The following is a 15701-nucleotide window of genomic DNA, read 5'->3' on the forward strand; positions in this document are numbered from 1 at the left end:
CAAGTACGAAAGTTGAAATATGCCTTCAAACGACTGTGACAGCACTTGTGCGACAATGTTTACAACTTTGTGTGTGAGTGCGACAAATGTTGATAGAGCGAAACAACTCATACACAAAAACACACACCTTCAAAATTTCTAGAACAAACTCACAAGCATGAGATAGCGATCAACATGCCAAAAGATGACCAGTGATTGATCAAGCGCAAATGGTGTGAAAAATTTACAAGAGCTCATGGGATGAGCTCAAGTGTTTGTGACCATCAAGGTAAAAAGTAAGGAATGCTACGAAATTTGGATGCAGGCCAAAATTTTGGATGGTGTTACAACCGCTACAATAGGGCACTAGAAATTACATGTCGGAGATCAAGATTGATGGCATGAATGTGAGAGTGTTGATTGATAATCATGGATAAGGAATCTTTTATTCCTCTTCCCATGTCCACCAAAGTATTTATATTCTTAAACCCATCATTATAAATATCAAAAATAGAAGCCATGACCAAGCGAGTGCCAGTTTCCATACTGTTGTTAAACGTGTCACTTTTTTTGGGGTTATTCTTCATATGTTCCCAATTTCCCATGTTGAAAGCTCTGTGGAAGGCATTGCAGCCTTCAATCACATTTTTGTGAAGGTGCTCCCATCTAGAAAACATGTCATTTCTGGTGATTATAAGTAACAGAGGTGTGTAATATTGATCACTTTGTTTCTGCATCAACACTTTGGAGAGGTTGGTAAGACCATATTTGTATTTCTTGAAGTCCCTGTCGGCGTCTCTACTCTCATTGAAGACATGGTATGAGGCGAGACACCTGAGAACATGAAACATGTATTCCAGGTGAGGGGGATTCTTGGTGGAATTTGCAATATAATAAGTGATCTCCTCTACATAAAGAGTGCGACCTCCACTGTGGGTGGTGATAATGTCTCGAATGGTGAGGAGAATGACAACTTTCAAGAGCATGGGCTTACCCATAGAATATATAAAGTCACAAAGTTGGAAATGATTTGAGCTGGAATCCATTGCCTGGGGGTTTTAGAAGGTGAAGAAGGAGGATGAAGACTTGCATAAGAAAAAGCAACATCAACCATGGCAGACAAACACTGAGTAAGAAAACCACACCCTTTGTTTTCTGTCCCAAAAAAAGGTGGGAATAACTAGTTCCTCTGGTCATATTTATAACTAAATTGACAATGTTACCTCTAACGAAATACCTTACAACCACCTCCAATTTCAATGCATTTCACCTCAGAGATAGTACACGACATGAACACAATGATCTAAAGCTAAGCCATAAGATTTTCACTGTAACTGCAATTCCGAAGTTATGAATTTAACAAATGTCTACAAAGAATTTATCAATATTAATGGAAGGTAAAGATGGTTTCAATTCATGACAGATTGATAATTGAATTACAATGCTCAACACTATTCATAATCTATAACACCTTTCAAACTTTTGCAAAGAATATTTGTGTCTGGTAATGCTTGGTGTGTTAAGGTATATCGTCATGTTATTGTTACCTCAAAGGAAACATAGGTCTCAATTTTTATGGAGATGGCTAAAGAAATTCATAACCATCTACTTATGAATATTGCATTAAGGTGGTATTATATCTTCACCAATTTTTTTTTAGATTTTTTCTTTTCATTTTGAGATGAGTTCATATGAGGTTATCATCAATTCTTCCCAATAAATCTTCTTGAAAAGGAAGGTTACCTTCTTTCTAAGAATGATATCATCACTTTTCATTTTGAAGCCAAACTTTTTACATTTTCACAATGATGTTGGTTGTTCAAATTGAAAAAAATGCTTTGGCTTACTTAACAAATATTTGGTTATGTGGCCATGGAAATTCAAACCATCATATCCATTCATTGATTCTACAAGGGTTGGACAATTCTCAATGCTCTACATTTAACAAAGGCTTACCTTCTAGGAGATTATTAAATCCAAATATAGATAATATGAACCCAACTGAATGAGATCCAAATTTTTAAAAACCATATCATATCTACTACATATATTCGTAGTGTAAACCAATGTGGAACAAAAAAATAATTAAAAAAGTTAATAATTCATTCAGTACTTTGATTTATTATTATATATCATATTTTTATATTATTGTTGATTTTTTATTTTGCATTTATACAATGAATTTTAATATTTATTTCTTTTCATAAGATATATTATTTTACATATCTAATCTATATTTGGTTGTATAGTGAACTTTATTTTGGAAATAAAATGTTAATAAATTATTTATTTATTTATTATTAAGATATTAAAGAGACTTATTATTATTATTATTATTTCTTTTATTAATATTTGTTTTTCTTCGTGTACTTTTAGAGTTTATTACATTTCTCATTCATATTTAATTCACTACTTTGATTATTATATATCATATTTTTATGTTTACTGTTTACTTTTTATTTTACACCTTTCTACAATAAATTTTAAAATTTTAATTTTTATATATTATTTTACAGATTTAATCCACATATGATTGTATAGTTCCCTTTATGCAAATAAAATATTAATAATTTTATTATTTTTATTTTTCATTTAATATTCAATTTTATAATGTATTTTACTTTACAATTGAGGTATTAAAATGATTTAATATTATTAATGTGATAATTTTATTTTGTTAATTTATTTAATTTTTTTCTATGGATGAATATAAATACAATTTATTACTTATCTCATTTATTATAACTTTTATTTGTTTGGCTTAAGGAAACAAATTAAAAGTTTTTAAATGTATGTTACCGCTAAATTAAACTAAAACTATTAGATAAACTTAAATATTTTATTTTTATTTATGTTATTAATATATTATATATATATATATATAAAAGATATGTTTCAGATATTGGCCCTTCAGGTTCTTTTATTAACTCTCTTTATTCTCGGTGCAATTATTCGTAGAAGCTTTAGTAATCTGGTGCTGATTTTGGTGGTGGAGTAGGGTTTTTGTTGTATTCTCATAATGTACGTGTTGCAGGAATAAAACCCAATCATAAAACAAGTAATTCGGTCTTTTACTTTGGACTATTTACAAGAAACTCCTCAGGAGAAGAATGTGGAAAGAAGGCCAGGTCCAGCAACTTCTCTTGGCCAAAGAGCTTCTGGCAAAAGGAAGTTGAAGGTCACTATCTACACTGCATCTCCAGGACAAGTTGCAGAAGGTTAGAGTTTCACGGCATGTGTTCTGACCACATTTAGGATTTTTTTTCTTTCTAGGATTGATAACGAAACCTGTATTATAGTGCAGATGATCAAGATAGCACTAGCTAGAAACCCTAACAACCGAGCTTCTCTGGTTGTATAGCCAGTTTTGTTCATATTTGTCCGCTGGCTAGGCTGATATTGATAAAGCTGGATTCAAACTGGAGCAGTTCTTGTCGAAGAGAAACACCTTACCACATAATTATATTAAATATATATTTTAATTATTATACAAAAAAAATATATTTTATATGATATATTGTTCAGCTTTATTAATATTAACTATATACTTGGAAAATTATAGGTTAACTTTACAATAATATTGAATATATAATCAGGCTTATACATATAATTGATATGATATATTGTCAAAATGTTTACTTCGGCAATTATATGTTTTTACAATATGTATATTACTTTCTTATTATACATGAGAAAAATAAAATAGCTGTCAAGCTGTAACAAAATATTAACATAGTTATAATAATATATTTAACATTATACATTAAGAATATTCACCTAGAATTTAAAAGATAAAATTATTCACTATTTATATGTTTGAGTTCATACTTTAAATTTATATTTATAAATGTTTATAATTTTCTAAGAAGTTTTTCATATAAGTATTTTGTAGTCAATATTTATTGGAAGTTTAAATGGAATTATAATATTAAGAAAAATATATTAAACAACGAGAAAGTTTATTATGGACTTGAAATAATTATAATTCATATATATATATATATATATATGAATGAAAACAATTTGGAGGAAATTCCTTCATACAAGTATCTCATAATCACTATTCATCACAAGCTCAAGTGGAATTATAAGATTGAAAAAAGTATTATTGGACGATGGAAAACTCATTATGGGCTTGGAAACAATCATAATTCAATGGACCTTTGGATATGAAATAAGAAGAAAGACCTCTTTCATACTCTTCTTTCTCATGTTATTTTATATAAATGTGAAGTTTGAGGATGCAATATCTCTAAAAAGTCATGGAGAAAGATAAAACATATCCAAAGAATTTTATAACCAATCTCAAAATTAACAGAAATGCACCTTATCTTATCCTCCTCATGGAAGCAACCTTTCGTTGAGAGCACAACCATGATCAAGTTCGTAATGTATAAGAACAAGTTAAACAATATCAAAGACACTTGAATTCCTATAATTTCTCAATTTATAGTCAAAACCACCTTTGAATAAGTGGAGATGACATACAAATCTCTAGTATTAGCTAAATCATTGAGGAATAAAGGAAGAGATCTTTACGCAAAATAAGAAATTATTTAGAGATAATAGTTAGAAGGAAAATGAAAATTTAATATAATATAAGGAAGTGATCAACACTAATTTAGAAAATCAAAAGTATAGATATGGTTATAACAAGTGTAAAGAGGAAAATAAACATTAAAAAAATAATATTTGATCGTCATGTGCTCGATACTGAAATTGGCTATCTGTCCATTCTCCAAAATTCCTTGCAATTAAAGAGTTGTTACCTTTATGACACTAAGAGCATTGAACATTAACATCATCTTCTCGTAAAACCTATATACATTAAGACTATATATCAACTTCAAAATATTTGTTACATGGTCAACCTTCCTAACACTATATATATATAGATATATATAGTCTTGAACTTTCATTATGGTTGATATTACTTATTTTTTGTTTTTTTCCTTTTCTTTTTTAACTCTACATTAAGTATGGAAGAAATTACATGTCTTCTCACTCATACTAGATTATAAGAAAACGCACCCCTCAATACAATAAAATAAACAATCATATTCAAAATTCAATTTTTTTTATTATGATTATATTTCTTCACTTATATGATATTTTAATTTTAAATTATTTAAATTTAGTTATTGATTTGGTTTCATAAACCAAAAGTTAATTTATTGAAATCTCTTTCAATATTTTAAATATTCTTTTTCTCTTTCTCATGCAAACATATTTACACGAAAATGAATAAAATAATGGAGAATCTCTCTAAAGAAGGTCTCCATGTGGAACATGATTCGTGGTGTATTATAGAGCAAAAAGATGGCTTTATCAGTTTTTGCACCAACATTTTAGAGATTTATTACAAGGACCAACAACAACATAATTTGAACATAATATCATATTTTCTCTCCTTACTCTACAATTCTAAGGATGGTTCCTCTCATGTTTTTCCACATCCGGGCAACATTATTTTTTATAAATCTTTGAATGTGGCATCTAAAAGATTGATTTATGTCTTTTTATATGACTTTTAGTGCAAAACTTGTGTTTTGACACTTTTTGACAGAATCTCTACCTTTTTATGAGCTCACCCAACTACTCTTCTTTTTTTGTTCTTTTCTGATATATGAATACGCACTATGTGTATTGAAAGAATATAATTTTTACTTATTTCTATGAATGCAATTACATATCTCTTTTCCAAAAAAATATTTTAAATATTCTACATATATTTATTTCTAATAAAACATTTTATATTTATTTGTAAATGTGTTCTTACAAATTCTAAAAATATAAAATAAAAATGACAAGTCTTTTTTTTAAGTAGATGCAAATTTTTTCTATTGATAAAGACGAGTTTTACATTGTGCGCATATAGCGAGTGGCATCCCATAAAGATTGTCCTGGGACTGCAATCCTCCAACCAGGTAAAACAAACAAAGCACAATTTCTACCTATATCATACTGGAACCTTGGGTGCTACAGAAACAAGGGAAAAAAACATAAGACAAAGATATTTGCATCATAATATATCTATAGGCTACTACTAGTATTGTGTGACAAATATCATACCAATGTAACAGGATGTGCTCCATAGTCAAACCAAAACGAAAAAACTTGCATCTTTAGATAGAAAAACGTCATTTAAAAACTTCCATAGAAAGCTAGAAACAAACATTCACCACCCCTTTGTAAAAGTCGAGACCAAAATTTGTGTCACGTGAGGAAAACAATGTTGTTGAGCTTCAGATAGAGAAAAATAGTGGTGATTTCCATATCACTAGATAGGGAAAAAATGCTCCTCCAAGGGTTCCAAGAAGCAAAGTGATAATGTCACCAAATGTAGTAAAAAAGATGAACCATCAAATCCCTCATCAACGTTATATAATAACTGGAGAAAGAGGAGATGAATTAGAGATGAATTAGAATTTGGAGAGATAGTAACAGGTGGAGCATTTATGACTGCAAGGGGATCAATAAGCTCCTCATTCTCAAACTTCCACTGAAAGACCACATATTTTTCAACCCTACTCAAATGTGACACAATATCATCCATGCATAACTTTACATTTCGGAGAAGTCGTTTGATATGCTCTTTTCCTACAAAAAGTTTATAATTATCCATTTTCTTATCTCTAAGGACCATGTGGAAGAAGATATCCATCTGTTGGTGCACTGCAAGAGAATCTAGAAAATGAAGTTTTTCGTTTTTTGAATTTCCCTGGATCAGGAATCCATTTGTGGCCATCTCCTCCCACCTCAAAATCAGATAAGTATGGAGAGTCACCAAACTCCTTTGATCCAAGGTGGAGATTTTCCCTCTTGACTTCCAGAGGAATCGAATCAAAATAACTTTCGACCGACTCCCAACTAAACAATCTTTGACAATGAGAGTTAGAACTGTGTGCACCTCCTCTACAACTTGTCATTCTCTGTCGATGAGGCATATTTATAGAGGTAAACAAGTAGTTCACACAATGTTGGGAAAAACAATGCCCAACAAGACAAACAAAGGAACAAACCCCAGGCTCTTTGAATCTTGGTCCAAGCACAACTAGGTCGTCTCCTAAACTCCACAGTTGGAACGCAAAAATAGTGCAAGGTGGACAAACCTAATAGACTACAATTAGACACCCCTCAACATAGATGGAGGCCAGATGCATTATAAGGTAGAAAGCCCACTTCAAGGTAAAATAGACCACAAAGTCAACACCTAAAATATGTAGAGGGAATAACAAAATGAGTTACCATAGAAGCCTAATACACGCCAATTTCCAAAAACAAAATGAAACATAAATTGACAGCTATAAGAGACATAAGACACCCAAAACCCAAATTGCATTACCAAACTGAAGGGATACTATAACCACTAAAACCAGAAAGAGAAATTGTCTAAATATCATATGCCACAAATCAAAGCTGGATAGTTAAATGAGATACTTGCAGGATCAATTCCTTGGAGCGTCAAGATGGGTAGAACAACCACCAATTCAAAGGTTGGCCTAGTCGATGTATTGTGCAAAAATAATATGAAAAACATTGACCCGATTCGGTGTTCCTAGAACTAAAGAGAAATGACTAAACATATGTTGTCTTGTGACCAAAAAAGGAATTACTAGAAAATTTACCATGAGAAAGAAACAAGCATCCCAAACATTCAGAGTACCACAACTGCGAAACATAAACATCCAAGTGAAGAGACCTCCTCCACACCACCCCAAATAATGTTTTACATTCACCACCCTTCAACTAACCCTTTATAATGAGAGGACACGAGTTAAAGACCCAAGCAAGAGAACGGTTACAAGAACACACCATGTCAAGGAAAAAACATGTGTTAAACACGACACACATATTAAAACAAACATTCCTCTCATAACTCGTATGTTCATCAATGTGAAAACCATTATGAGATTCATCAAAAACCAAAGCCAATCCACCTGAACATACTTAATTCATTGCAATAAAATTTTTATAACCAACAATATGAAAAATAACATGGCATTGAAAAGACATGAATTAGTAACCCCAACCATGAGAAGAGTTTCCATGACAGTCAAAAACCAGAAGTGAACCAATTTTAAACATGACACATTTTCTGAAAAAAGACATCCAACTCTTAACTAACACCCACATTTATGTCATATTACAATAAAGTAGGCCTCTGATTTATTATTTTTAAAAAATATATTAAAAAGTCTAAAACAATAATATATATATATATCAAAATATTTCAGCATTTGCAGCAAGTCATACATAGAAATTATATTATAAAACAAGTTAATATGCCTTATTTCCGACGGGAATGACGTGGCATCTAGACGCTGACAACAGAGAGCAGAACATCCATCGAAACAGAATCCATATTTCCTCATTTTCCATGGCCGCCATGGATTCCCCTAATTGCCAGCAGGTGGTGTTGCAAATCTGGCTCTCAGGGCGGATTCAAATTCCAGCATCTTGGCTTCATCGGGCAAAACTTGTTTCACTCCATCAGCTTCCAAAAATCGTTCCATCCATGCAGTTAACAGCGGCATCTTCTCTGATTCTATCAAAACTATATTAGTAACCTTCTGGAGAACTCTGATCAATTGGGACGAGGAACCCAGTGCGATGTCAACCAAGCCAATTTCATCTCCTCCAAAATACACTTTGCCGCTCGTTCGCAGAGCTTCTTCTAACCATAAAAAGTTTGCTACCGATTCCTCCACCGCCTTCTGTTGCTCCTCACCCCGCCCCATGAAAATTCCTCGAATACTTGGACCCACCTGAATCCCTCACCAAAAAGTAATTGAAACTTTCAAGAACACCAATGGGTGGTGATATCAATAACGAAAGTTAAATTCATGATTTTGCCAAAATCAAACCTTTAGCTATTGAAAATAAATTAAACTTTATGTCACTGAAAAAAAACTCAAATTCATGATTTTGAGATAAATTAAATTACCTTATCGTCCACAAAAGCAACCCAGAAGCGCGCAATGGATCGGTCATATGGATCTTTGGGTACAAGATTTGGGGTCTTCGTGTTCCATGTCTCCTCGATGTATTGCACAATAATCATGGACTCACAAACAGGCTTCCCGTTGTGCAAGAGCACCGGAATCTTCTTGTGAATAGGGTTTGAATGCAGCAGCAGCGGGCTCTTATTTTGCATGTTCTCTTCGACGAACTCGTAATGGATGCCTTTGAGAGCCAGTGCTATTTGAACCCTGACCACAAAGGGGCTTAGACTCGCACCTAACAGCTTCACTTGCCCTTTTTGTCCGCAGTCCTCCGCAGCCGCCATTGCTGTGAGATGTAATTTAATGGTTACATGTATTTGCCTCTGCTCTCTATAGATAAATAGGCATCGCACAGCTGATAAAGGTAAGTCCTTCCCGCACTGTGACGAGGACCACACATTAAAAATCCTACATAAATTATTGATAGATTTACTAACTATAAATGTTATTAAAAAATATGAACGATAAGAAATGAAATACATCATGTACTTTTTTTGGCACTAGGAACATGAAATACATCATATACTTTTTCTTTTCTTTTTTTTTTCTTTTTTTTTTTTTTTGGCACTAGGAACATATTTGAGATGTATGAAATTAAGAATAGCAAATGAGATATAGAGGAATAAAAGAAGCAATTACAAAAGAGAATCAACTAATTTGTGGTAGGTTTTTGGAGCAATTTTTTTTTTATCGGAATTTTGACTTAATTTTCCAAATGTTAGTTTATCAAAGTGATATGAAGATTATCATTGCATACCGAGGGAGAATCCTTGTCAGATTCCTAAGAAGCCAACTCATGAGCTCGCTTCAATGCGCTCAAAGAAGCATTATTATTCACTATCTCTATGGTTGGCGAAGGAGCATGGTTCACAACAGGATCCCAAGGAGATTTTTGAGGAGCTAAATCTTGAACCTTGTCCCTTGAATGCATTTCATCATCAGATCCTTCACCAATCTTTTCTGAATCAGAGGAAATATCACTCCCCATTAGGAGGCAAGTCACAGGGCTTCCAAATTTTAGTTCTAGAATTAAAAATGTTCCACTTCAAGTGAGATTTGAGCAGAGGACAAGAATTTTGTAAATGACTTGTTTGATGAAAGAAGCAATAATGAAAAAAAGTATTCTCATAGTCCAAAGCCTGGGTCCAATAGAAATCTCTTATTTTTAAATTGATTTGGTTTGGAAGCACTTTACTAGTATCGATTTCAACATAGATTATGCTATAGGTGTAAAATCCAACCTACCCACGAGAAGCATCAATTGTAAGGAAAGATCCTATGGAGTTTCCAATGCTCCGAAAGACTGAGTAGTACCACAAGTGAGTAGGAAAATTAGAAAGTCGGACCCATATTGGAAAATTGCTAATGACTACTGAAGAAGGGTCAAAATATGGAATCTAAGGAGTTAGGAACAAACCAGCATTTCCCCAAATGTAGCGCCCTTTAGATAAAAATTTATGGTAAATGCATAAATAGGCATGTCATGATCAATGTAGGTAAGTGCTTCTTATTCTCCAAAGAGGACCACACAAATACAAAATCAAATATAATTACAAAATAAGTAAAGAGGACATGAAGTGTGCCATTGTGTATTACACGTTTTGGGAGTTTTCAGCTACTTTTGTGAAACAATGTTTAGTTAAATTTTGTCTATTTTGTTATTTAAAATGAGTTTTTGACTGCATATATGAATTTAGAGTCATGAACATTTTATAAGGCATTTGGATTGTGGAGAGTTCATAATTTGAACTTTTGATTTCAACACATCTTTGACTCATTATGGACAAATTTGACCAAAATGTATGCCTAAAAAAGGTTCGAAAATAGATAATAGATAACAAATTCAGCCAAAATGTATGCCCAAAAAAGTTCCAAAACATATTATAGATAGACTATGACATGGATGATGGCACTATACGCTCTTCTTTGGATTGTAAAGTAGTGTGATCATTCAGAACATGATAAAGGAAATAGTTTTGAGATAATAGTTTCAATAGTTTTAGTGGTTGGAAGTGGAATTTGTTTTCTATTTATTGAAATTTAATTTCAAGAGATATGTTAGATTCCATATGATAAGCTTCAATGAGTAGTCACCATAGGATTTAGTGGATAGTCACCATAGGATTTAAGGAATATTCCACTATCATCGCCGCTACCATTGTTGTGATAAGTAATTTAATGCTTGTCTCTCCGTGTTACAGGTATTGCCTCTGCTCTCTATTATGCCATAGTTATCCCACTCTCTAGAAGTGGTTGGGCCTACCGACCACATTGCATCCAAAGTCGTACACCATCGACTGGCTTCCCCAAGGACGAGATCTCCGCGTTAATCATCAATGTCGCCTTCCCTACAAAATCAAGCACTTCACAAATGAGGTTCTAAGTGATCTTGCTCCTCTTGAAGTTTTTGGTGTGTTACTAGGCCAACCATACTTGTCGAAGCGTTAGGGTGTATATGAGTCCATGCCTCACTCTTTACTTTGGGAAATAAGTTATACAAGATACCATAGGTAGCTCTGCCTACCACCAACTCTTTGATCTCTGGTAAGAAACGTACTAATATCATCTCCCAGACGTTGAAATTTGTTTTCTTTTTTATTCGCTCTCAAAGCAAGGGGGAGATAGTGGCCACATCCATGGCCCCCAGGAAGGGTTCCCCCATGCAGCATAAGTAGGTGGATAAGGTCGTGGAAGAATACAAAGATATATTCTCCTCACCCACAGGGGTACCTTTGCACTGTCAGATCAAGCATTCGATCAATTTGACTCCCAGAGCACCTCTACCTAATGGGCCGATATACTACCACTCCATTCTAGAAAATCAGAAATCAAGGGATAGATCCAGGATTTGTTACAAAAATGGCACATCCAATGAAGTTCCTCACATTGTGGGAGTGATTGTACTTGTATAGAAGAAAGATTGAACCTGGAGACTCTACATTAATTATCGAGCACTCAATGAAATCATTATCAGGAACAGGTATCTAATCCCACAAATTGATGACCTCCTTGACCAACACAAGGGGGAAAAGTATTTCAGCAAGATTGACTTGAAGTCTGGCTATCAACAAGTGCCAATAGAACCCACAGATGTATGCAAGACCACCTTCAAATCCAAGGAATACCTTTCTAAGTGGTTTGTCATGCCTTTTGGGTTACAAATTGCCCCTGCAACTTTATGAGGCTAATGGATGACAGATTTTGGCCATTAACCAGCTCGTTCATGGTTTTATATATGGACGGCATCCTCATCTTCTTTTAGAGTTAGGAAGAGCACCTACAACACATTCTACAAGTCCTTCAAACCCTGCCACAACACAAACTATGTGCCAACTTGGACAAATGCACATTTAGCATAGGCCAAGTCCAATATCTATGCTACGTCACTGATGAGCAAGGCGTGCATGTGGATCTAGCTAAGATCCAATTCAGTCGATGTTGGCCAACCCCTACCTCTCTCAAAGAGCTTCATAGATTTTTGGGTCTAGCCAATTTTCATAAGAGGTTCGTGTTGGGATTATCTCATATCATTTGTCCTTTGAGTTGGGTTACTAAGGGCTTAGAAGAAGAATTTTTTTTTTTGGTTCGAGTCCCAAGAGAAGGCATTCGTTGAGCTGAAGAACTGCCTCTGCTCTGCACTTGGACTCACATTACCAGACTTGTAAGACCCATTTGAGATTGAGACAGATGCCTCTGACTATGCTATTGGTGTAGTTTTCACCCAACAGGGGCATATGGTAGCCTATCACTGTGAGACACTTTCTAATATAATCCAGAAATTCCCCACCTATGATAAAGATATGCATTCCATCCTGTAGGCATGTCGACAATGGAAACATTACATTCAGGCGAAGGAGATGGTCATCCATATAAATTAATGATATCTTCAATCTATCTAGACACAAGGGGATTTGCAAAATGATCGGCATAAGAAGTGGTCTACATATCTACAAAATTTCCACTTGAACATTAAGTACAAGAATGGAAACACCAATCATGTTGTAGATTTCCTTAGTCAACTCCCGATTGTAGCAATGAAGACTATTCTCACCTATTGTGGCCACGAGACCTCCGAATGGCCGCAATTGTACAAAAATGATCAAGAGTTCGCCACCACATACTAGATTCTAGTGGATGGAAAGAAAGTTACATATTTCCACCTCCATGATGCATTATTATGCTACATAAGAAAACTTGTATTCCTTCAAATGAGCATGCTAAGATGATTTGGGAGGCACACTACAATTAGCTCGCGGGACACTCTGGTGTGGAGAAAATTGTGTTCGTACTACAAAAGTATTTTTATTGGCCAAATATCGAATAGGACATTGGAAAATATATTAAATCCTGCACTGCCTGAGCCATCACCAAGCCAATCATCAAGAAGCAAGGCGTGTACACTCCTTTGCCTACTCCCATCCAACCCTGGGAATCCATCTCCATTGATTATCTATCAGGGCTCCCTTCTACCAAGCATGGTAATGACTATGCATTTGTGGTCATGTACAAATTTTCTAAGATGGCTATATTGGCAAATTGCAAGAAGAGTATCACAACAGAGGACATTTCCAAACTCTTCTTTGAACAAGTATAGGTAAATTTTAGAATCCTGCAAACCATTATATCAGATTGGGATAGTAGGTACCTAAGCACATTTTGGTCAAGCCTCGTGACATTATTGAACACTAAACTCACTAAGTCGACTGCATTCCATCCCTAGACCGATGTCCAGATAGAGATCGTCAACTAGATGATAGTGCACATACTATGCATGTACAATTCCAAGCATCCACAAACCTGGGATGAGAGCCTTCCTTATGTGAAACATGATTATAACAGAGCTCTTCATAGCTTGACTGACCACAATTCTTTTCAATTGGGTATGGGTTTTCAAACATTATTTCCAATTGATGTTTCTATGCCTCTTTAGACTACGTCGACATAATCCACACATGTATAGTTCAAGGATGATAAAGAAACCTGATTTATTGAATGAAATGAACCAATTCACTAACATGTGCATGACATCTTGGATAAGTCCAATGCTAAGTGCAAGAAGCGACATGATCAACATCGAGTGCTACACAATTTTAGGTGGGCAACAAAGTTTGGTTGCATTTGTAGAAAGAATGCCTTACTAGATCCCATCAAAAGCTCTAACCACTCTGGTATGGGCCTTACACCATCACCAAGGTTGTGGGAGACAATTATTTTAAGCTCATCATTCCCTTCAACCATACTTTACATCATTTCTAGATGCATCAGATATTGTAGAACAACTAACACCAACAAAGATAAACCCAGATTGAATGGAACATTCCACAACTAATCGGATCATGGACACACAAATAAATAACACTTGCCAGTAGAAGATCCTACTATATCGGGTTGTCAAAGTTGGTCAACTCTGACACCAAGCCATGTGGCTCACCAAGGACCAAGTTCAGCAGAAGTTTCCCCACCTCATGGGGGCACTCAACATAATGGGGACCATTACTTCCTAAAGGGGGAGAACTGATTTAGGTGGATATTGGTGGCCACCTGCCCATTCCACTTGGATTCCCACCATTGCTTCTTTCAATTTCCTTAATTGTAGCACAATTTACTATTTTTGGTAGTTTTTGGGTATTGAACTACTCGAGCTGTTTTGAGGCCCTAAACGATGCTTTTTTGGAAAAACATGTCAACCAAATATTTTTGTTTGGGGCTTGTTTTCGAAATTTGTATTCCTCGGATAGATATTTCTAATGAGGTATCGTACGCTTCAAATGGAGATCGTATGCTAAAGTTATAACCCCGAGAAGTTGATGTACCAATTTACCCCAACGCGGTCTACAAAGTTTTGACGCTTCATCTCCTAAGGATAGGGTTTTGTATGTTTAGGGTTTTCCCTTATTTCTCAATAATAAATACATCTTCGAGCCTCATTGTAGCATAGTTCAAAAGGCATGTAGCCACCACATTCCTTCTCATAGATAAGCGACCATCGCCTGAGCTAGTCTATTTCCATTTTGCATTTAATATTTTTTAGTACTTTGTTATTAATGAATTGAAGTTTTGTTTTCTTTGTATTTCTGTGTTTATGTTATATCTGTATTTCATTTCTTTCCATCATAAAACCCTAATCAATTATAATGCATTTTTTTGGGAAGAACAACCATAAAATAGTCATAGACAAAGGAGCATTGACTTGTGTCATGACGTCAAAGTGTTGACATGCTCTTGGCTCACCTCATTTGTCATAAGCTACAACCTTATTGAAAAAAATTTATGGACATACCTTGCAACCCAAATAGTTATTTCTTATTTTACCTATTAAGATAGAGGGAATTTTCTCTTTCTATCTATATATGATACGACGTCGTCTATTGAGGTTGAGGAATTTCCCAGACGGTCAAAAGTTGTTGGAATCCGGACAAAAAAAATTCAAAAAATCTTGCAGTAGCATGTTGGGATCATGTTTTTTATGGTGGAAATGGATTCAACACCATCAAAAACCTCTAGGGCACCCAAAATCTTGAAGTTTGACAACTGTATCTTGGATTTACAAAAATCCCTACCTGAGTTTATAAAAATCTTGTCAAAATTTCTATGATTTTAAGGGAAAAAGAGCAGTCTCGTTAGACTACAACATATAATACAATTAAATATTTAATATTTCAAAACCCAAATGTTATTTTATTACTAGTTGTCTATTTTTTTTTTTTTTTGTATTTT

General features: G+C 34.2%; 1 protein-coding gene and 1 pseudogene across 1 annotated transcript; both read right to left on the reverse strand.

Annotated features, from left to right (window-relative positions):
* The window catches only part of LOC149204557 (caffeic acid 3-O-methyltransferase 3-like), a 38438-nt pseudogene extending 37413 nt beyond the window's left edge, over positions 1–1025 (reverse strand).
* Positions 1026–8147: 7122 nt separating this feature from the next.
* LOC149204558 (glutathione S-transferase U16-like) lies at positions 8148–9332 on the reverse strand. The gene is made up of 2 exons (XM_089393313.1): positions 8927–9332; positions 8148–8747 (listed from the first exon to the last, which is right to left on the reverse strand). Exons 1-2 carry the CDS (start codon positions 9266–9268, stop codon positions 8379–8381), a joined length of 711 nt encoding a protein of 236 aa, XP_089249439.1. The 5' UTR covers positions 9269–9332; the 3' UTR covers positions 8148–8378.
* Between the last annotated feature and the right edge of the window lie 6369 nt (positions 9333–15701).

The sequence above is a fragment of the Pinus tabuliformis genome, chromosome 1_2, assembly GCF_031772625.1.
Source record: "Pinus tabuliformis cultivar Carrire ecotype Pingquan chromosome 1_2, CPIR1, whole genome shotgun sequence".
In the NCBI taxonomy this organism is placed as follows: Eukaryota; Viridiplantae; Streptophyta; class Pinopsida; order Pinales; family Pinaceae; genus Pinus; species Pinus tabuliformis.

Bases quoted from the DNA above. Each gene is read 5' to 3' on its own strand.
- LOC149204558 (XM_089393313.1), bottom strand. From the start codon at position 9,268: ATGGCGGCTGCGGAGGACTGCGGACAAAAAGGGCAAGTGAAGCTGTTA. The intron at 8,748-8,926 runs GTAATTTAATTT...TGAGGGATTCAG, and splicing joins TTGCTTTTGTGGACGATAAG to GTGGGTCCAAGTATTCGAGG.